We start from the raw sequence: 24,539 nt of genomic DNA, 5'->3' as shown, positions 1-24,539 counted from the left end.
AAGTCCTTCTAAAAACTGCTTCGCACTTGTCGCCGACGAAGTGTGAAGCTGTAGAGCTCGCGCCTCTTCAGACTCAGACACCTTGGAGACAAGAAGACAGCGCGAGCACGACTCACATGCGGACGTATAAAATGCTGTTGAACAACAAAACGAGTCTGACGAGTCGGGCGCTGGCTGAATTCTAACATTACTCTGCGAGCAGAAGAAGAGCCATGAAGAAACACCTGAGTCCTACGAAACAGCATCAACAGCCGCAGCCGCCACCACCGGCTGAAGTCCCGGTTCCAGCCTGCGAGGTGACCGTCCAGCAACTCAACGAGCTCCTGTCCGACGGCAATGGCTTTTACAGCCTACCGACACAGCACTTCAACGAGGTCTTTCCCAGGATATACATCGGTAACGCGTGAGTCATTCACCATTGAATCTAACACGTGATGCCGTTGTGACACTGACAGGTAGGGCAGCGTGTATTTCAGAGACACTCCCTACACATACAACGACCAGACGCGACCATGACAACGGTGTCGCATGTCGGGTGGCACGCGCGCACGAGCGGTGGTCCTCCGCTGTCATCATCATGGAGGAAGCGACAGGCGGTTGTTGACAACAGATAACCCCAAAATATTAGCCTGATTTCAGGGAGAAGTCAGTAGCCAGACAGGTGGATAACATAACACTGCAATATCACGACTATCTGTCAATATATTATTATTATTGGTATTGTTATTATTATTATTGTTATTACAAATCTACATGTGATCCTCTTTGCCTTTAAAGCAGGGGAAACCACAGAAATCAGAACACGAAGGACGAAACTAAAGAAGTGTTTTTACTCAATGAACCCCTCTCTGTCATTAGTATCACTGCCATGTCTTCATCAAGCCGCTCCCCATTCAGTCCCGCTGGGCTGCAGGAACACAGCAACCGTCACCACTCTTTCCCCACCCCCCATCTTTCATTCATTATATGAAAAGAAAAAAAGTAGAAAAACATTTTCTCGCAGAGCAAATTGTGGAAAAAAAGAGATGTGAAATTCTTAGTCTAAATTGTGAAGATGCTCTTTAGACAGGAAAAAACAGGAGTCTAGTCAATTCATGTCATATGTAAGTTAATTCAGCAGTGTCAAACACATTTTACCTCTGAAATGATAATTAATGTAATGGTAATGATGATGGTTATGAATAGTAGCAGTAAAATATTTGTCTAAACTCCACACTATTAAAAAGGATTTCTTGCTCCCCACCATAACCAAGTGTTTGCTCATATGTCATTGTGTGATCTTTTGGAAACTCCTGCATATCTCTTTAGGTTGGCACTATCTTAATAAAATTATATTGCATTAATTCCTTTGTTTACTTATAATGTTAACAAGTATGGATACAATTTTAAACCGTCTATTTACAGAACAGATGCTGATCATCAATACCTGTGTTTAGATATCTTAAGATTATATTATCACAGTAATATAGCTGTTTTAGTGACTACAATGAGAGTTGGGTCATCGGTAGGAATACATTTAAGATGTGCATCAATATCATTTTCTAAGGAACAAAAAACTGCAAATGACCGTAGCTAAGATGCTAAAAGTAGGTCATGTGTCACATTCCTCCCGGAAAATGAGTTCATATTTAATATTTTTCCTGCATGTAACTAATTAATCAGGTAATTTCTCATCTATGTAAAGAAATGTGACGTGTATATATGTGCCTTTGTCACAAAACACAACACAAAATTATTTGCAAATACAAATCCACGTATTAAATAGTTGATTGTAAACATCTATTGGAAAACGTCCAAGACTGAACACAGGCACAAACCAGACCAATACTTTCTTTGTGCATAATCAAATCATGGAACAAAGGTAATAGAATTAACTTAATAGCAGCAGTATGTTTTTTTAAAATGTATTTCTTCCTGTAAGAGATGCTGCGCACACACACAGACCCAACACGACGATATCAGATCGTGCCACACATGCAGTGTATATGCAGTATAATGTATATTTGTTTATTAAACAGGTCAGCAGCTGAACCATAAATCCATGGTTGTTTGTTGACTTGGTGCTATTGGCTTTGTAATGAACATGCTGACTGTTTAGGAATTTACTACCCAGTGTTCCAGTAAAGCCAGTTCAGATTGTGTATGAGATGTACTGTAAAATCTTCCCACTGAACCTAGAGATAAACACACAACCCTCTTCGGTCCTCGTCTCACTACTGGTATTGCTATTTTGGGCTTTTTCTTTGCCTTTAATAGCTCTTCTACAATACACGCATCGCAGCTCTGAACTTTTCCAGACCTTATTCGACACAGCTGCATGTGAGGCTGTAGAATTTACATTAATGCGTTTTAATCTGCCAGCTCTTTACTACAAATGTAAGTTATAGTCTGGTGAATTTAAAATGAATGAGTAGAAATCATCTATTTTATATCTTACATGCTCTATCCTAAGAGCTCCCTTGCCTAAACCAGAGTATTTCCAGTAGTGATGAAGTGGACTGTCTCCTACTGTGTGCTGCATGTGAGAAAGAATAATATCAGATAATATCCTGAACTGATTCTTGCCATTTGCATATGCACAGCCATGTTTATGAATATTTTATGCACAAATCTGTGATTCCCCAATATTTTCTTACCTGATTTGGTTGTTTGCATGCTGTGAGGCAGTTATTAATACTATACATCTCTTGTGGCAAAATTTTAATTTATTTACCAATAAAGCACTGTTACCTAGCAAGAAGTTCCTGAGTTCAGTTACACCATCAGGCCAGAGTCTTTCCCTGTGGAGTTTGCATGTTCTCCCCATGTTTGCTTGGGTTCTCTCCGGGTACTCTGGCTTCCTCCCACAGTCCAAAGGCATGTAGTTAGTGAGATTGGGTGAATTGGTAACTCTAAATTGCCCATAGGTGTGAATGTGAGTGCGAATGGTTATCTCGCTATGTGTTAGCCGTGCAGCATAGTGGTGACCTGTCCAGGGTGTACCCTGCCTCTCGCCCTAAGACAGCTGGGATAGGTTCCAGCCCCCCGTGACCCTGACAAGGATAAGCAGGATGAATGGGTGAATGGATGGATGGATGGATGAATGAATTGGTTAGCACCATCAACAAGGAGGTCCTGGGTTTGAATCCACCTGAACAGAAAGCTGGAACCTTTCTGTGTAAGGCTTGCATGCTCTCCCTCTGCATGTGTGGATTTTCTCCAAGTACCTCTGTAATTTGAAATTGGCTGTAGGCGTGAATTAGGGTTGGGCGATATGTAAAAAATTTTCCAACCGGCAATTGTCAGTCCAGTAATCGACACTGGGCAATATATTTGTGCATGCGCAGACTTGATGGGCGGAGCCATGTAATCATGGACGGACTGATTTGCACGTTTACAACACAGAAGAAGTCCAAACATGGACTAACTAATTTCCCAAAAAATTAGGGTCAGCGTTAACGCATTAATGCAGCATTAACGCGGCCATCACGATTAACGCGATTAAACAATTTTAACGCGCTCAACCCATCTGGAGCGCTAACTAACAAACTTTGGACAAAATGCCCAAAATGGGTTGACAGAGACATTTCAGAGATTCTGACTAACGCTAACCCTAACCCCAGATGGGTTAATTGTTAATTGCGTTAGTCGTGATGACGGCAGGTTAACGCTGATCGCACTAAAAAAAAATTATGAAGTCGCCAATTTGGGATTTCTTTGGCTTTAGACCAGATGAAAGAAGTAAACCTAAGGATCTAACCAAAGTGGAGTGCCGCTTGTGCTGACATATACTGCGAGCAAAGTACTCTAAACATGACTAACTTGCATGGGCATGTACGTGTCCACCATCCGCCTGAGTATGCTAGGCTATCACCAGCTTCTGAAGGTCCATCAACAAGCGCACTCTGAGGAGGGTGCATTTGCTCACAGATAAAAGAGGGTGCTGTTAAAACAGCGCTATTATTTTTTTTTTTCTGTTGACCACTTCTATTAGCTCCATCATTATTAGCAAAGTTACTCTTAAACATATATTCCTCAACTGGTTGGTGAGTGGTTGCTGGCAGTCTCTAGGTGAAACTGGTCACAATAATGGTCCTTTCCAGATTACCAGATTACCGTCATTACCAGATTGCCACAGTTTCGTGTAGTTTGCTTGGAAAACTGGGCTAATTTGCAAAAACCTCTTTATGTGTTTAAAGTGTAATTTTGTTGCTATTAAAGACACAAATTTAGTTTCTTTTGCATATATTTTGCTGTGTAGTAATGTATACCAGCTTTTACAGAGCAGCTCTTAATGCCACCTTTATGGATTTGTGGTAGAGAGAACAGATTCAGGGATGCCTCAGAGAAACTTGTGGCTCCGATCACTGCCAGTAGAGTGGCGGAGGAGGGCGAGCCGGACAGAATACAAGCACATTACTGTAGCTCAGTGCTACAACACAATCAATCTGGATGTGCCAATCTGTTCGGCCAAGTCTCCAAACAAAGTGCTGGCAGACCTGCGCTCTGCTGAAGCTGATCAGAGAAAACTGTCAGCATGAAAGAGCGACTCTAAAGTGCTCTCAGCTTTATGATTTCTTTTGTCGAAGAGATTTTGATGTCTGATGAACAAACTAGGTTTGAGTTTTCTGTGGGGGGTAATTACTGAGCTGTTTTATTTTAAAGCATATCTTAGAGCTTAGAAAAGCTTGAAAGGACAGTGTAACATAATGTGATATTAAACATATCTCAGGCAGGGAGAGGTGGTATTGATTGTTGATTAAAGGCTGTGCCTTGTCCACGGTTTCCACCTCTGGGACCCAGTAATCCTCCCTGCTCATCTCATTAGTTGTACCTCATTATAAATCAAATTATGTAGCTGGCCGGTAAAAATCAATTGGATGAAAACCAGTGCATCTATTAACACAAGACTAGCATGTGGTGCATCTCGCTCGACTTAAATTAGAAAGAGATCTGTCCTTGAAAATATTCATTAAACTTTCTTATCATAGGTACCCTCAGGAATTGGACCCATTAACCATTTTTAGGTTTTGATATACAGTTGCCTGCCAGATTTAAATTTTTTAGGTCAAGACACAGTTTCATTTACATAATAACTGTTCATTTAAGATATACAGTAGTCACTCATGCTGACATTTGATGGGAAAATGTACAGCATTGCTTATTTTCATTTAATAGAAAAATCAGGGATAATTATACAGCTCCCAAAAAACATCCCATTTTGGTACTCTGTAAGGATTTAACATTTTCAACAGACCATTAAATTGTAAGTTAATATTTTTTTGTACATACATACATTCGCTCATTGTGCATCACTTTAAAGCTCACAGCTAGTCGCTTGCGGACATTTCAGGCTCTGGTTTCCTACGTAACCCTCTAACTTATTTATTACCTGTTCATTTGTCAGTCAACAGTATTCTTCACTCTCATTGGTAGTTGCATTCAATTCTCAGATTTCGCCCACTTCACAATCACAAGAAATTATTTTGTCCATAGTTACCTGCCAATTGCCCGTTAATACAAGTTTTCTTAGTCCTTGAACTCAACTGGAGTGACAGTTCTTTCCTATGTTGGTGTTTTGACCACACATCTGCATTTGTTGAGTCTTTCTGCTGATTTATTCAGTTCTTTTACTTAAAGAATGTATACAGCAGACACTCAGTGAAAGTTTAAAGTCACTAATTCAATAAACAAGACGTTGACTAGAGCAGCACTTGTGTTTATTGAACTAGTCAATGTTTGCATCCATAAATGGATTATGAGTCTACTTTGCCAGCTTGCAATGTTTTCAGTTCAGTTGTAGTCAGCACTCTTAAACCATGGTGTGCAGCTCAGGGACTTGAGGTGTGGTTGTTTGCTTTGAGAAACGCTCTGGCTCTTTGTGAAGCTGGTCTTTAATAATGGATGTGTTGGGACTGCAGATCCCAGGGTAAGGAGGCCGGGACAGGCCCAGCAAATAGGAAGGAAGCCATCGGCTATGAACCCAGTTGAACCTACTGTGCCTCTGCATTGTGTTGTGTAGAAGTACAGTATAGGCCTTTACACACTACTACCCTTTACACACAAAGAGATACGCATGCCTACGCTTTACTCGCTTCACTTTTTTTTACATTTAAGTGCTCATAGTGTACATGCATATTGAATCATTTATAAGCACTAGCTTAGTCTAAATATACACAGACTTTTTGTGAATGAAATGAAGATATTATGAATGTGTAGCCTGGATTTCTGAATCTCTGCCCTGTAGCTACGATGCTAGCAGACAGGCTGCTTCATCCCTCCTTTGGTTGCAAAGTAAAATTGTGGCAGAATTTCTTGTTAGGTATTGCAGAGAGGGTTTTGCAGCCTCCACCTCAAGGGAGCTGCCCAGGGTCACCTCACCTCGCCTCCAGGCTCATGTTGATGCTAAGCCTGTATAGTAAAGCTTTGTCAGAGTGAACAATTTACAGATTTGTGAAAAGTCATGGTTTTTAAATGAAAACACTACATATATACACTTAAATCATGAATAGTATTTGTAAGGCAGGCTACAAGGTCAAGCTGCAGTTAGTGATGGGTATTATTAGGAATTTAGCAACACTATCATTGATACTACAGTCTGTATAAGTCAGATTATTGCTGCTTCTGACTTATTGCTATGCTCATTTATGTTTGTTTAATTTCAGAATTTAGAAAAAGCTACTCTCCCTTCATATATGTAAAAATGTAAAAAATTGTAAATTTTAATTTCAGCTATAATCTTGGTTTCTATTATTGATCTTAATGAAATGATCTTGATAAAACTGTCACTCTTGTCCTATTTGCTATGGATCCCTCACTTTTTCTATGTGTTATACATAAAGTACACCCCTTTCCTTTAGTGTCAATTTCACCTCTTTCTAGAAGCACCTAAAAACATGCTTGCTGTTTAGTTCAGCTTCAGATGAGATAACTAAATGAGAGAATTCAGTTAACATGTATGTCTAAAATCAGAATCAGAAAACTTTATTGTCCATTGCATTGTAGTAGAAATATGTCTTAAGCATAAGTGTATGCAAATAAAACTGCAGATATAAGAACAAAAAACATAAACAACACATGCCAAGGCAGAATTATTACTCACAAACTTTAATCTGTGGAGAATTCACTGATGCATTTATTTCTGGATTTCTCAGAGTCTCTCACCCATTTTCACTCCATTGTCACTGTGCAGATTTCCTGAGGCACGCGAGCTTCCACCTGGGGCTTTCTTTGCCCCCATCTGTAACTCCAGACATTTAGTGATGGCAGCAGGCTGGCAGACAACAACTGTAACCTTTGTGTTTATAGCCATAAAAACACCACAATGTCAAGAACGACCTCTTTTTTTTCTTTTATTTGTTTTTAATTTTATTTGCATCTAAAAATAAGGTCAGGGTAAATGAAATTCAAGAACTGCATCAGGCTTATTAAGTTAATGATTATTCATGTCAAATTATCACCATAATATCGAACTAAGTAATCTTTAGCAAACTTATGACCAAAGAAAAATTATGTCTGGCCTCCAAAACAGCTCACACTAACTTCAAAGTATATTTACAACATACTTTTTACATTCTTTACATTACATTAAGCTGCCTTTTCAGTAAATCTAGTGAAATGAGACAACACTTTTAAGAATTTAGCCCTGTTACCGTGATTGGAGAACATACAGAGCAGCTTCATGGTTATAAGACGATGCTTGTTGCATTCTGGGTTTTGTTGAGTTCTGGTCTTGCCTTCTGTGTTCCTCTGTGTCTTTCATTGTGTTTTGTGGTAGTCTTCATTTTCCTCCAGGTAACTTCCTGTTTAACTTTGAAGTTTAGTTTAGTTTTGGTTTTAATTCCTGCATTTGTTCTTTTCCCTCTTTTGTGATTGTCATTACTTTCACCTGTTTGATTGCATCCACCTGTGTCCTGTTCCCACCTGTCTCCTATCACCATTCACCCCTGTATACTTTTATAAACCTGTCTTTCCCTTTTGTCACAATTGTCACAACTTTGTCACAATGTTTACTTTTCATTCCTGCTTCCTGTGCTTATTTTTTGGACTTCTTTTTAGCTGTTGGACTTTCTGTATTTTTAGATTCTTGTATTAACTACTTTTTTCTTTTTTTTTGTTTTTTTTTTAGCTACCCCGTGCCATGCACTTGAGTCCATAATCTAAACTTTCTTAATACAAAAATCTCTCTAACAGTCAGTGAACGTTGCATAAATACTTATACTGAAGCAGCAGTGTTTGTCCAGATGCTTACCAAAGCTTTGGTGTTATCAGCTCTCCTCATGTCCCATGCCTAGCTATGATCTTGTTAGATCAGCTGCTCTCAGTGCCAGCTAACATAAGCTCATGGCTCAGCTGATAGCTTTCATTGCATCCCACTGACAAATCTAGCATAAGACGTGCTATTTGCACTGCTTTGCTATGCCCATAGGTGCTGGTTCTTCTGCAAGCTACTTTGAAACCCACCTCCAGCCACTAATCACTAAATCACCAAATACAAATGACTGCAGATAGAAATAGCAGTCATCTTATAAATATAGTAATCTTTAATGAAATATATTTTGCTTGCATCATAACTTTGCCATAATATGTATAACAGCTTTTATATACTTCCAATTTTCTTTTCCATTTCTATTTCTTTCTTCTATTTCTTTGTGTTTTCGATTATGTGCAATTTCTTTTGTTTTAAAAAAATTTAAAAAATTATGTGCAATTAGTGGCACTAAATGTACCATAACATTGGAATACAACTTATAACCTAAATACACAAGGAGGTATTTTGTTCAGAATCAATGGGCAGTGCCTTTGGCCAGGTTGGATGTGGATGCAGGCATTGGGCCAGGCAGGCTGGAGCAGCCAGAAGCTTGTACTGCTTTGTTATGGTTTGTTAGCTGTGTGGGACTGTGTGCTTTGTATGGGTCTAATGTGCAATAACGCAGTTCTAAAAGGGGATGTGTATTAGAGCAGGAGGTAAGCAGAAACAGATTCATTGTTTCCTGGAAGTAGGGTGAATGATGATGGAGGTGAAAATACTGGAGCAGAGCTGTCTGAGAATAGAGAGATTGTTCTTTTTTGTCTGTTGTCCTACAAAAAAATTAAAAACAACAAATACATCAGAGTCTGCAGACTGAAAAATGGACACCTTTATAGGTCCTCAGCATGCAGTTTCAAATGGTGCCCATTAGAGCTGGATTGGACTGGTTCGTGAAGAGGGTAGTACACACTGCTGTATGAAAACTAACCATTACTGAGAAAAAACACTTTTTTTGGGGGGGGACTATAATCAAACTCACAATGGCTGATGCTTTAGACACTCAAATAGCCTAATTTTATTTTTCTTATTTTCAGCACAGTACAACAGCACAAGCTGTGCTTATGTGCCATAGACATAGGAGTAATGCTTACTGAAAATAAACCTCTACTTAGATTTTCAGGAAAAATAAATAAAATAAATGATCTAAATGATTCCAATATTCATTCAATTAACATTTTATTAACATTTCAGATATATTAATTGTATTAGAGTGCTTCATGCCCCCCACTGGATGTAGGCAGTATTTTAACAGACACCCAAGGATGTTTAGCAGTTTGTTTTTTTTATCCATCAACTTGACTTCACTTTGTTTTAAACTGCTCAGTAGCTAGCCCAGCCCTTCCTGGTTTACATTACACTGACCTGGTCACTGTTGTGGTGATTACCTGAGAGTCTCATTCTGTAGTGTGGACTGCAGCCGGTAACAGGAGTCCGTGTTGTGATTCTGTAGGAAATCCTGAAATAAATGCGTTTTTTTTCAAAAAAAATTATTCCAAACCTTCAAAATGTAGTGCAAGTCTGGCCACACAGTTTATGTTAACTAGATGAATATATAGGGTAAGGGAAACTGTGTTACTTTAGTGTTTAATGAGCACATGTGCTAATGTTAACATGAATGATGGCATGTTAGTGAATTGTATTGCATTATTAAATTCATTTTTTAAATTTTATTTTACATTACTTATCACTGCATATTTATTTTTCTTTTCTCACTTCTACCATCGGTAACCTTTGAAGCACTTTAAACTGGAAAAGTTGCTTAACGATTGTAGGTCTGATTGATATTTGTAATTAGACCTCGAGTCATGAGAAGTCTACTTTGGAAATAAGCTGAGACAAAAGGCGCTTTAATGTGACTGTTCTTTGAAAAATCAGTACGAGGGAGCTGCTTTTGTCTCCCAGCAGATGCTCAGTATTTGACTGTTCATCAACAGATGCAGCGAAACAGCCAGCACTGTGTGCTGCATGTGGTGTTATTGCGACCTGTGTGTCAAAATACCACTTTAAAAAAAATTGTGCTGACACACTGCTTTGCTGTATCTGTCAGGTGTTGTTAGTACTGTTGTTTGTCTCAGATGTCTTGCTCTGTGAATGTACATTCATCATTTTATTTCAATTTCAGAGGCTCTGTGAGTTTAGTCCAGTGCCTCTAAAATTGAAATTAAATTTTAGACTGTCAAGCATATTTGATCATTTTTTTCATCTCTGATCATTAACCTCTTCTCGCCTTTGCAGGTTTGTCGCTCAGAATACAATGCGTCTGCAGAAACTTGGTGTGACGCACGTCTTAAATGTAGCAGAGGGCACCTCCTTCATGCATGTGAACACCAGTGCGGATTTCTACGCTGGCACGGGCATCACCTATCATGGCATCCAGGCCAATGACACAGAGCAGTTCGACCTCAGTGCCTTCTTTGAGGAAGGGGCTGATTTTATCGACAAGGCCCTTGCGCACAATAATGGCAAAGGTGGGGTTATTTTGTCATATATGTTTTATCTATTGGACTAAGGAGCTAAATGCTAACTCTTGAAATACATGTATTAGTTTTTAGTTGAATATTAAAGTAATGGCCACCAAGCTTTTGTGTGCAAGTGATCTGCTACTTAGCAACAAGTTTACAGAGTGCTAGGACATCCTAACACGTTGCATATGGGAAAGACAAAAAGAAGGACAGACAGTGGGATGTTTTTCTTACTTGCGCTTATGTGCATTAAACTGTGGACTACAAGCTGTCCAGAGACCAAAGAAATTCCTGTTACGGTCTTTTGTGACAAAGAAAAGCACCAAATTCTGTTAAATAGCTGTTTGCCAAATTTGTAGTTGGCTTCTTTGAGAAAGCACAAAAATAATACATAGTTTCTACATTCTTCAGACTATTTTAATTTAGCGAGGTCCTAAAAAGTGGTTCAGGAGCCTTAACTAGAAATAACACCCACTCAGTGTTTGAAAAAGCCCATTGTTTTCCCTCTATTGACTATATATGCTGCTTGGAAGTCTGTATGCTTATATATGTACAGGTAGAGAACAGATTGATTGACTATATTACATTACGTAAGTATTAGTATGTGTTAGTACCCCAAAACTGGGGTAAAACTAGCACCTAAATATATCCAGCACCTCAAAGAAATTTATCCCTTATGCTGGATATTTATATTTATTTAACAAATGGGAGCACTATGCCTTTCTCACTTCAATAGCTCACACTTAAAAGTAATTTGCTCCTACAAGTTGAGACATGAAAACAAGTTCCTCTTGTTGTTTGTCTAACAAGATCCAGTCTTAGTTTCAGTCTTAGTACTCCTCATTGTTGTGGATCTTAAAGCAACAACAGGAGATAATCACAGTGGCCCTGAACACCTCTCGCTAAATCTGACACACTCATGAGTCCTGCTCCATATTCCATTACCCGATCACATCCCTGCACATCAGCATCGTCACAATGCACACCTGTAAGATGTTAAACGGCTGCTGTAATACTTTGGGACTGCGTAAAAGAACAGAACAAGTACTGCAGTAAAAAGTTTTAAGAAAGGGGAAGATACAGAAATCACCAGGGAACTGAGTCTTCACTTTCATACAACTTCTAGGTCAGGCATACTATACACCATTTCAGGTGTGCAAACTTTGAATGTTGAATAGTAGCAGCTGTTTCAAATCTGAAACTGAGCATCTTAATTCCCCGGATGTTTTTTGTCACAACAGTGCTGTGGTAAATCAAGAATGAAGAGCTCTTGTGGAGAAGAGCGCATAAGAGATTTAGCAGCACAAATATGAGGAGAGCATGTCTCATCTCTGCTTGGTGGTTTTGCTGCAGTTTGACATTTGTGCATTGTGCCACATTAAGTGCGACATTTTGTGACCCTCAGCTGTGAGCTTGGAAAAGGTCCAAGGTCCAAGATTTTAATGAGGAACTGCACTGATGCATTGCTCCTGTGAGTTTTTCATAATGAAGACACAAGGTTACAGTGTGCAGATCTGTGTATTTTCCTCCAATCAACAGAAAATCAACACATTAAATCTGCAATGATAAAAAGTAATTTAACTGCATCAACTGTGGTGATATGGAGAAATGGTTGGATTCATGATCTAGAATTAAAGGATGATAGATAATAATTTATGCTGGAATGTATATTTCAGACAAAATTTATATTTTTTAAATTAATTAATAATTTATTATTTATAGTTATTTAGCTCAACAAATTGAGGGCATGCAGGGGGTGAAGGGTGCTGCTTCGATACAGCCATTGAGACTGTATCGGAGATGCTTCCTTGCTTTGATTGTTTGTTTTTAATTTGGGTGTGGTAGATTCTTGCAGATCACTGAGAGAGCCTTAAGAGCCTGATGCTTTTTTTTCATTGGCTCATGCAATGCAATGAAAATGTGTTGCTGCACCGAGCAAGTGGCAGGACACCACGGCCATAGTTCAGCAAATTTGGAGTGTGTTGCCAATAAAAAGTAGGCATCCTGCTGGAAGAACTTTTAAAAATTCTGCCTAATCGTTCTGTCACCTGCAGCTCCATCAAACAGTACACTGAACCTTTAAGGTCTGAACAAAATGATGATACATGCCCATACTTCCACACCATGCGTGAATCAAGTGCCTGGATCCAGAAGGTTAGCTCAATCTGAATTAGTTTATATTTTCCTAAGAGCATCGGGATGAGTTTTTCTCATTTTAGTTAGAGTTTTGAAGATATGCAAAATGTGGAAATTTTTTTCCACGTCTAAATTCCTGGCTCCTAATATGATTACAGATAAACTCCAGGAATTAATCATTTCTTATTTGGGCCCTGAGAAATTGGTAGGCACATTTTTCCATATTCTAACTACAAACATAAACGTAATCACTCTCATAATGTCCTTGGTGGAGGCATGGGTGGATTACTGTATGGGAAATGGGGGACATGCACAGTCCCCCACGGGGAGCATAAACGGAAATATATTTTTTTTTTAATGTTGTAGTGAAGGGAGCATGATTAGAAAACTGTTTAAATATTTTGTAATTAAATCATATGTTGTTTCTGTAGATCCAGTGCCAACTGTCAATCTAACGGATGAATGGTATACAAATAGACAAAGAACGGGAGAAAGGGTCGGTCAGGGGGTTGTCAAAGTGTACATAGCTGTGCCAGTGCTGCAGTTCTGACTGGATGCTAATGCTGCTAGCTTGGTCCACAGGAGGACTGCAGCATTGAGAGAACGATGCTGACTGCACCCACTGACAACTCCTGTTGAGGAAACGAGTGCCCAACGGTGGATAGCATTTAATGTTTTTCCAACATATACAGATAAGACTATTAAGCCTAATAAAATAATAAAATACAAGACACAGTAAAGACTGAGGGATATTGGAGCTGGACAGTGATGGAGTGAGTGAGTTGAGAGCCAAAGAGCGTGTGTGTCTAACAAGAGGATACAGTGGAATTAGAATTGATCTGTGGCAGACAGGGTGATTTGGTATTGAAGAGGTCACGTCATTGGCATGGAAGTGTTCCCAGTCGAGTATAAGAGAGGAGCCAGTAAAAGAAAAAGGAGAGAAGAGGGAGAGAGAGAGATGTTGGGGATAAAACTATAGTAGAGACAGAGAGAGGTGTTGGGTTTCAAATAAAGTGCAGAATCTGCAGATCTGACCTGAGCCGAGCACATCAGCAGCTCTGTGAAGGTTGCCAAGTTAAATCCCTTGTGGCGTTTTAGCCAGTCTGTAATGGAAGTGTAAGTTGGACAAAGGTACACCTTAAAAAGGAACACAAACACACAAACTGGCATGAACATAAAAATACAGAATAGTAAACACACGTGTATTTTGCACACACAAAGACGACATTGATTCTTTGCTGTGGTCGGGATGCGGGTTCACCTCAGCTGGTGGAAGATGATTGACTTTGCTGAGTCTGCAGCAGAGGTCATGTCTTATATATGCAGCTTCTAGAAGAGAAGCTGCTTTGCTGGACAACCTTGGCCACAGCATATGTTTTCCAACTACTCTAACAATCTTTTATTTTCTATTTATTTGTTTCTGCTTCATTTCCTCATTTTCTTCCACCTCCTACTTTTTGTCCTGCAGTCAAAGTCTCAAAGCTACCATGAGGGAGAACTCCTGTTTGTGCTTTAAGGACACTGTATACTTCATACGAACCTGAAAAATCATGTTTTATTTCTGTGTTGAATGTTCAGTTATCTTAATTTAATGCCCCACGTGTGAGAAATAAAAAGAAACAGACACAATGTATTTGATTTGATTAATGATTTGCATTAAAGGGGACTTTTTGTGTTAATTTCAAACTCCAAATGTGTATTCTTGGACTCGACTAGAGTAGCTTTGCATGATTCATGGTTTATTTTAATCCTTACTTATCTTGTAGTGGACGTTTACTTCATTCTCTGCCTGAACAACTATTTTGGCTCCTTTCTGAAAAGCCAGCTTTTTTTTTTTTTTTTTTGGCTGTTCTTCACAAACAATATGTTTAAACAGTTAATGGGAGGGGCTTCATTTAACAGCCTGTGCCTAGGGTGACCATATAAGGAATATCCACTCTCATATATTTGGCTTAATTAATAAATAAGTGCACATTTTTCTTTACACTGGAGTGCTTTCTCTTAAATCTCAAACTCACTTGCTGTTTAGTTTAGCTCAAGCAAAGATAGATCTTTTTGACTGAAAAGTCTTTTGGCTATCTAAAGGGAAGTTCAAAGAAATCCCAATCAAGACAATATACACAGTTCAGTAATTCCGTGACTTCATGAATAATTGTCATAATTGTGATCATAGTTTTTGTGGCAGTCAAGCAGCCTTTAGCGTCTTCTGTAATCAGCAGATATCTGGACCAAGACTTCTTGTTCCAGCAGCTGGTCATTGTTCATCCGACAAGTTTCATTTATATGCTTCTTCCAGTGTTATACTGGGAACAGATATTTGTGACGCTCTTACAGAGTGACAGTTAGTTACAGGATGTACTAGTTCATGCTTCTTCCTGTGCAGTGGATAACAGATAGTAGAGGAGCCACAGTGAGGCCTGAGAAAACTCTTCTATGAAAACTATTTCTCTGTGGTGTGTGTGTCTGAAACCAGCCTCACACCATAAACAGCTTTCATCTTATTGTTCTCTGTGTCCTCCAGGGAAGGTGTATGTACACTGCAGAGAAGGCTACAGCCGCTCCCCCACCATGGTTGTTGCTTACCTCATGCTGCGCCACAGAATGGATGCACGGCTGGCGGTGGCCACTGTGCGGCACAAGAGAGAGATCGGTCCTAACGACGGCTTCCTTCGCCAACTGTGCCAACTCAACGAGAAGCTGGCAAAGGAGGGCAAGCTGAACGGGGACCTGGGCAAATTAAAGGCCAAGTGAAAGCTGGAGAGGTGCTGCCCCGTCTCCTCCGGTCATGCCTTTGACTGGCTGCAGCTGCTCTGGTAGACTGACCCCACCCTGACCAAACCAGCACTCATCTAACACATCAGGGGTATTCTGAAGCATACATGCATTTATCTGTGGAATTATTCCCCGTGTTCACACACACTTGCACATGTACATGCTGTTCTGTTTGAATCTTTAGTCCATGTCTCTCACTGCTGTTCTACAAAGAGTGTGATCTCAAAAAAACCCATCCCCCTTTTTATAACTCCACACAGATTTTGCTGCTCATACCCTAAAGCTCTGAATTCCTCTCATTTCTGAGCTACTTAAAGCATTCCTTCAATTCCCACAACTTAGAAATTTGATATCTTTGCCCTGATTTTAAAATTTTACTTACAAACTTGTAGGAAATAGAAGATTATAGCACAATCATTCCATAGTTTACCACTGCCGGGAATGTCAGTGATGTCTCCGCCAGCAGGAGTACTCTAAATAATTCCAAATAAACTCCTAAATATTGAAAGTGGATGGCCACAAATGATGCAACACAGAATGGATGAAGGAAAATCCCACATTCCATTAAATCTTTAAAAAAAAAAAAAAATGACGCCCAGTCTCAATCCTAAAAATCCTCAATTCTTCCCGTTGGAAGATAGATTTAATGCACAAACACAGATGACTCACACTCTAATGCACCCTAATACACAATGTAGCATTTCAGTTAACAGACTCTCAGGCCTCTAGTTTGACAGCGGTAGCATGAAATTTATCTGGAGCGCAAACGGTTGTCGACAGTCCGCCGCTGCCGAGAACAGGAAAAGGTCGAGCTAATTAAAAAGAATGAGCTGCGTGAGGCGTTCGCGTAGCAGCCATATTTAGCCTCTGATATGATGAGTGTTCACTGCAGTTGGATAGTAGCTCAGTAGAGTAGATGCAGAAATCTGAGGAGAACGCTGGATCAAATATCTGCTTAAAAACAGGAAATGCTTTGCCTTCAGTTTGAAATGAGCTTATTTTCATTCCCAGTAATGGGCCCATGTGAGTGGTTTTAAAGTATGTTTGTAGCCAGAGGACGGCTTTTCTTTTCTTTCTTTTAATAACATTTGTATTAAAAATAAGTTTAGGTTTGATAGTCTTCAAATTTGCGACACTGCAATGGCATGTTAGGGTCACTAAAGGTTAACAAAAAATAAAATTGAGGCTAATGTCACAAATTTACAGGAAAAAAACTTGTATCTGCCTTTGTTTCTCATGAATTTGTATGTTTTTGTAAAAGAATAAATTGTCCTTTTTTCCTGAATTTATGAATATGATTGTAATCTTGAAGATTTTGGACTTTTTCTCAGATTGTAAACATCCTTACCAAGACCCTTACACACTCGCAGTGGCCCTAATACACTGTTGCTAAATGTTCTTAAAATACCATAATCAGTATGTTGTTTGTCAGTAACTCTTGCTTTGTCTTTCAGCTTATTGCTTTCCTTTAAAAAATAGTTTACAAAGTGCTTTGACACAATACACATTAAAGTCACATACAAAGAAACAAAAATAATCTAAATTTTAACATTTTAAACTGAACATGCATTAGTGAAAGAGTAGAAACGGGCGATAAGCAAAACAATGACCAGAAGGGAATAGACATCCAGTTATGGAATCACACAAAAGCCAAAGTATAAAAATGTGTTTTAAGAAGTGATTTAATGCAGGTTGCATAATTTTCATGTATTGTTACATGTTAAGTCATCATCATGATCTCAATATGGAGAAAATAGCTAACTAGGATTATGATTTTTTTTTTTCTGAAACCCAGCAGCACGACTTCTTGTTCTTAGAGGAAAATCGTAACTTGCTTATCTTTATCAACAAGGCTAAACGTAAAATACTCCCAAACAATTTACTAGTTATACTTGCACTTGCCTCCTTTAACAGCTTACTGAGCTGAAATGATAATTTCCCCTGTAGAGACTGCCCTCCGGTGGTGTTTCTCTGCATTACACATCAAAGCATGACCTCATTTCTGCACCTGTATCAGGAGCTTCTATTTTTTTGATAAGATTTTTCTGGATAATATAAAGGTAACACAAGGCTGTTGCATGTGAATGTAGGTTCTTCAGTTAAAGATGGCAAAATAGTTACTGTTGCAGTTTGAGCAGTTTATTCATAACCCACTTTCTCAAACCCAGAGGTGTTTAAGATGTTGTTGTTTACTCTGCCACCTTCAAACTAGGGGCCTGTTGTTTTAACTGTCAAATGCACCACCCAGATGGGATGCCACCCGCTTTCAACAGAAAGATCCAGCCATCACGCCACCAGAGAGTTGCCCACTGCCAATTCCCTGACACAGCCATTCACTCAGAATCCCAAAACCACTGTTTCATCCACACAGAGGTCCCCACACAACATGTCACTTATCTCACCCCTAAATGTGTGTGTCATACGCTAACTAATACACACACAGGGTCAAATTAGATCACAATTTGTTGTTTTTGTTTTTGTTTTGTGTGCACTAAAGCATTGCAATATATGTCAATACCCCATCCGATATATAGAATGTAATCACATTTATATGACTAACAAGGCAGTAGCTGTTACATATAGGCAACTTTAGTTCAGCAGTACATTTTGAAAGACACTGTATTTAATACTGGGCATAATACTGTAAACTAGACCTAGTGCCAGGAAGGATGGCGATGGAGTGAATTCTTGCACCACATGAGTCCTCGAGTCTGTTTTAGAAGTTGCACGAGCGAGATCAGACACGCATAGACTCGTGAACTAAATGTCATGTTGGCAGGATTGTCGTCACGCAAGAGAGGAAGATGAAAACTAGGTTCTCACCTCATTAATGGCACTATTTATTCCTCCTTTGATATATCTGTATACATTTAAATATATACATGTATACTGTATATACATATTTAAGTGTTGACATATATGAATGTATGAGCAATGTGTCTATAACGTGTAGGTAACGTCAGTATCGTCTTTATATAACATGTTCTAATTGTATGTAGCGCTTTCATTCTTTCTGTTAATTACATGCACATTAATATATGGATATGATGTGCATGTAAATTGTTCTGTGTAATTGTGGTAGTTCATATCGCAATTGTGCAAAACGTGCTTATGATGGCAGGGTTTTTTTTTTCCTGGTGTAGCCAGGATACTGGGGCATGTAATCATTGTATCTAAGTAGCGTTTTGTACAGCGTAACGTCTTCATATCAGTGCAAATGGATTCATTAAATACAGCAAGATGCAGGTGGCATCATTAGACGCAAGTGACCATCACATCCAAGGATGGACTCATCCCGTCACCCATTTCATTTGGCATTATTTCCATCTCTCGCTTATGATGCTTTAGGATCAATATATGGGTTTGTTTGGATGAGAGTATTAGTGAGAGGAATATTTTTAGAGGTGAAAGGAAATAACAGGAGCACGTCTGGTGTCACTCAAACCACTCGTGCTTATGGAATGAAACAAAAAAAGGAAATGGAAAAAATATGACCAAAAATATTGCATAAAAGATCCATGTCCAGACACTAAAGGGAGGTTTTGAAAAGTGACAAAAGGCATTTGATATAAAGCTAAAGATCCACCTTGAGTGCCTGGACTTGGATATTTTATGGTCCTAGTTTTTCAGCCGTTCAGACCTTGCAGATCTGTAGTCTTGTTGCTGTCTCCTCTTACGTAAAGCGAGCACAAAGCAGTCAAGCAAAGTGTGCCATTAAATAAGTCAGCTTTTACATTTATATTTTTCTTTATAATTGTAGGTACATTAAGCAGCAGATTGAGATTAAAGTCTCACATTAAATGTTCATATTTCAAAGCAAGCAATGGAAGTCTATCCAAATTAATCACTTACTTGTTTGAAAATGAATTTTTCAAGAAGGTATTTGACTGCTCCAGCACATTTTTATGTCTTAAAGTAAAATATCTCTGCTGTTGGACTGTTAATGATAATTTGGCTCTGGGAAATTACAAAGTTCAGTTTTCACTTTTTTTCAGAGGTTTTATTCACCAAATCACCTATTGATCAATCAGGAGAACAATTCTCAGATTGATTAATAATGAGGAAAAAGCACCTTCCTGGTCCGTGTAGTGCAAGTAAAGAGTACATGAGCCTACAAATATACAGCCAGCAGAGACATTTTAAAGGCCATGTGTTTGTGCTGATTCCAAAACATACACTGAAATGTCCAGTGCTGCTGTGGCCTCTGACTCATTATTGGCCAGGAGGAAAAGTCAGAGAAGGTAATGTTCTCACAGGGAGTTAAAACCGAGGACAAACCCTGCAGAGCGAGAACACGAGTGCGCTCGTGATTGCGGTTCATGCGCAGGTTGTTCCAGTTGACTCTGAGCCCTCTCATTTGGCCATTTTTATACATGTGAAAATGTTTTAAGGAAAGCATTTGACTTCACATCTTGCAAACGCTGCTTCCTCTTGTGGCAAGATAAATCGGGTGCAGTAGTTCAAATTCCCGACCTTTACGTATAATTTAGTAAATGCGTCATACCACTCATTCCCATCACCTCATCATGAACCCCACACCACCATTATTATCAATGAAAAGGTAGTACAGATATACGGCTATATTATGTGTTTAAATTGTCAGTTCCAAGCGACATACGCGACAGAAACGATTTATATTATAGATGATTGGCTTTGTCATCATTCGGATGGCCTGGGGTTTCACTCATGCAACTGTTTGGATCTGCTCTATAATACTGCCCTCCTTCTGAATTCACAAAAAGCAACAACAAGACACAGTTTGGTATCTCTTTAAATTTGGGAATTGGTATAAATGTCCTCAGCTCATTCCAGGATGAGGGTATGTACTTTAAAGCATCAACTGCCTACACCGACCGGCTTATCGAGTAACTCATGGAGGGTTTTTAAAGCACTCTGTGGTAGGCCAAACTAGCCACGGTAGATGTTTTCTGATGCAACTGAAGTGACTTTTTGGATGCAATGATGTGAACAGAGAGTTTTTATCATGGCAACACTGCTGGCTAAAACACTGTTCTGTAAAAGAAAAAAACACTGCCACCTGCTTGTTCAACAAATCTACTGGTTTGCACACCAATTTTAATTATTTAAAGTGGACCTATTATGCATATGTATTTTTCAATTTTTTTATTACTATAACAATGATGCATGCTCATTTTACAACTTGCAGTTAGGGAGCTAAAATGGCTCAGTGCAAACAGAAGACAAATGGAGGGGCTGCATCAAGGCTCAGTATGAAATAAATATGGACTGTTTTGAATGAGAATTATGCAAAGCTTTAGACTGTATTTATATAGCTACAGTTCACAGCAACAGTTCTCTTGAGGTACTTTATATATTAAGATGAATATTGGCTGCAATATTAGTGAGAGAGCCTCAACATTGAGCATCAGCAATGGTGGGGAGAAAGAACTTAATTTTAATAGGAAGAAACTGGCTCGTGGGGGGGGAAGAGAGAAAACAGAACAAAACACAAACTCCAGACAAAATCAAAATTAAAGTCATGCAGTTGTGGCATGGAGACACACAGGGCGTCGTTAAGGGTCACCTTATTCAATGCCAATTATCATTCTCCTAAAGGAAACTTTAAAGAGAGGTCCTCTGTCTCCTGAACCCAATGTACAGGTTCCTTAGCTGAATGGCTCCCATTCAACTTTTAGAAACTTTAGGAACCACAAATAACTGGGGATTTATGCTTCATCTTATCTGCAAATAATTCTGAAACCCTATCACACAACCTACATCCTAACCCTAGAAATGAGGCTACAAGTCCCATAAACATGGCCCACAACTACCATGATTGGCCTGTCCAGTACTGTTACCACTCAGCCGTAAAACGCCGGTGGGATATTGTCATCACGCTGCCGGTCGGGCATGTGGGCGGGCGGTGTGGACACCCAAGTTTGTGAATGTAATAAGTGAGAAAGAGGCAACCTAGGAGTTTCAAATTGATACCATAGATGTATCTGTTAAAAGTGTCAGACAAGTTTGGATCTCAGTGATCTCAACCCCAAGGTCAAGGTCAGAGGTCAAGTTTTCTGAAAATCTTCTAAATCCGATAACTCAAAAAGGAAGTCCAAGGATTTTGAAACTGATGCCACAGGTGCATCTGTATTTTAAAATTTGTCAGTAAGAGAATAATAACCATTGCCTCAATATAAGGAATAATAATCATAGTATCAATATAAGGGCAAATATCAGCAAATTCCTGAAGGGGTACTGCCAAACCTGTTGGAATGGACGAGGGAATGTACAGAGAAGTGGAAAAACTTGAGGGATAAATATGTTTGCCTTTGAAGAGAAAAAATACTGACCACAACAAAGAGTCGTGACGCCAGGAGGGAAAAATGCCGGACATTTTATTTGTTTCTATCGTGGCAGGCACCGCATTTAAAACACTGCGACACAACCACAAGGTAATTAACACACAACCATAAATGCTGCCAGCAATGTCGGCCGCTGGAGTAGTTCATGTCACAGCCTCTAAAAAGACTCACTGCAGAAGTCTAAATCAGATAATACTCAGATAATAATTCAGATATAAGATACCGTAGGATCTGATTGTGAATGCTAACCGTGATACTGAATGATTTTAAGGAGAAGGGAGCCAGTGAAGAGAAGCCAATATGGATCTGGAAATGAGCATAATAGGTCCACTTTAACACATCGTAAGTATGTATAATCCAGTCTCATGTTGTTTGTCTATGTCTCTTTTTATTTATTTTTTTGCCCCTTATGTGAAACCCTGAATTGCCGATCTGAAGCACCCGTTTGTTTAAACAGTACCAGCATCATTTTGTGGGTAATAGAGTATGTGTTATGTATTATCGAAAATGTTGAAATGCCATTGATATTGATATATATGGTTCTATATTCTGAGTATGTAACAAAAGGCATTAAGACCGTTGTGAATTGCTGCATTTTACTGTAACTGGGCTGTTACAGTGTAAAGATAGGACATTGTTTGATATTGGGAGTTATTAAAAAAAAGTTTTGACTTATTTTCTCCTTAAAGTAACATTTAGTTTTTTAATCTAGATTAAAGTTTAATCTTAGTTTCATTAAAGAAGGCTGTTTGTTTGTTTGTTTTTATTTCAGAGGGGTTTTTTTCTATGGTAGGAAATGTGTGACCCACTTCTCCAGTGTAACCAGTGAGTTCATTATCCGTGTTGTTTTTGGATGAGTCACTCACATGTATGATGGTAGTCAGACTAGGGCCAGACTGTAATTGCAGCTCATTCATAGCGCCCGTTTTAAAACCACAGAGGAGAGGAGGATGGAGGGTTGTTAAATTACTCGACTGGAGCCAGGTAGTTGTGTTTATTATTTCAGAAAAGTACCTTAAATTGACTTACAAATAATTTCCTGCGATTTTCACTCAAACTCGCTGTCCCGTGTGGCGTGTCTCGGCCATCTGTAAGGCAAGAAGCTGCCATGTTTAAGACCTCTGTGACTGACAGCCGATATCTTACATCATGGAAACTCATCTGGCTTCATGATGTAGTAAACTCCTTCCCTTCTCTTACCCTTCAGGGCGTTCAAACAAACACCGGAAATGACTTGCAAATACCATCTGGCGCAGGTAAGGCGCTGACATCCAGAGCTGTCATCATTTTTCTTCCACTTTGCACTCCCATCCTGATAAACAGCTTAAAGCAAGAGTTTTAGCACAAATGAGCCCACTGCCCGACTCCTAATGGAGTCCATTACACAGTCTCGTCACATATTTCTGTTGTACAGATATGTACAGATGTTGCAAAGGATGTTGTTGCGATGATGTTGTATTGGCTGTTAATGGGTATATGCACATATATACTGATCGGTGGCAAATTAAAGGAAAAGTGAGGGGATCCAGTGGCTTTGTTGTGCTGTTGGAGGCATTTTGCAGGCATGGTTTGTCCCCTTAATGACATTTGTCTCTTCAAGGATGACAGTAGCCCCATAAACGGGGCACAAAGAGTGGTTTGGAAATTATGTGAGGAAACTGTGGCTCATCATCATCCAAATGCCAGTGCCAAGGAGCATTGAAGCCACTCTTGCAGCTCATAGTCGTGCCACACCTTTAAAAGCCACTTTATGTTCTTATTTTTTTCCTGTAATCTGTCACCTTTCTGTACATATATATATATTTGTCACCACCACTGTCATCTCAGCATAAGCATCACAACAGTAACGACACGGCACTCGGCACCCAAAGCCTTACGGAAACGATCGATTCTTTACGATATGTTTTTGAGTTTTTTGTGTATCTCACTTCACACAGTAGGAAGGGACAGCTCCCTTATTATAGAGCGAGACATCGTTGAAGTGCACTTGATTTTAAATTGCAATGTTATTTTTCTTACCTTTGAGAAGTCCCTTCTTTCTTATGTTTAAGAAATAAATGGCTGAGGTATTAACGGCTTTGAGTGGTTTATTTTCTCAAAAGTAACACGATTATTTTAAAGTGACTGTGTTGTCTCCCGTGGGAGAAAATCATCTGGGATCAAGAAACTGTTGCATCCAAACCAGACAGTGCTAATAATTTAGATATAAAATATGAAATATGAAAACATTGGTAAACAGTGGCCTAAAAAAACCCCAACCCCCCCCCAAAAAACAACAGTACTTGGATCATAGCTTCTAGGCCTGAACGGTGAGGCCACAGAAGTGCCTTAAATCTGCATTTTTCTTAACTGCCAGCTAGGGGGCGACTCCTTTGATTGTATACAAGTCTATGGGAAAACATTCCAGTTTCCTGATGACTTTATGGGCTCGGTCACTAGCTTCAGGTCATGTTGTATTGTAATAAGAGCATTATTAAACTAATGATTAAGAGATGGCCATTGGCTAACAACAGAGCCCTTATTGCTCTGTGTGTTGTACACAAGCAGTTTATTAAT

General features: G+C 39.2%; 1 protein-coding gene across 1 annotated transcript; it reads left to right on the top strand.

Moving 5' to 3' along the window:
• dusp3a (dual specificity phosphatase 3a) lies at nucleotides 1-24,043 on the top strand. The gene is made up of 3 exons (XM_031743366.2): nucleotides 1-403; nucleotides 10,526-10,758; nucleotides 15,410-24,043. The coding sequence occupies exons 1-3, from the start codon at nucleotides 213-215 to the stop codon at nucleotides 15,637-15,639; spliced, it is 654 nt and encodes a 217-aa protein (XP_031599226.1). The 5' UTR covers nucleotides 1-212; the 3' UTR covers nucleotides 15,640-24,043.
• Nucleotides 24,044-24,539: the final 496 nt, after the last annotated feature.

Source organism: Oreochromis aureus, linkage group 8 (genome assembly GCF_013358895.1).
Source record: "Oreochromis aureus strain Israel breed Guangdong linkage group 8, ZZ_aureus, whole genome shotgun sequence".
NCBI lineage: Eukaryota > Metazoa > Chordata > Actinopteri > Cichliformes > Cichlidae > Oreochromis > Oreochromis aureus.
This window is presented reverse-complemented; position numbering and strand designations above follow the sequence as displayed.

Bases quoted from the DNA above. Each gene is read 5' to 3' on its own strand.
- dusp3a (XM_031743366.2), top strand. From the start codon at position 213: ATGAAGAAACACCTGAGTCCTACGAAACAGCATCAACAGCCGCAGCCG. The intron at 404-10,525 runs GTGAGTCATTCA...TCGCCTTTGCAG, and splicing joins AGGATATACATCGGTAACGC to GTTTGTCGCTCAGAATACAA. The intron at 10,759-15,409 runs GTGGGGTTATTT...TGTGTCCTCCAG, and splicing joins TGCGCACAATAATGGCAAAG to GGAAGGTGTATGTACACTGC.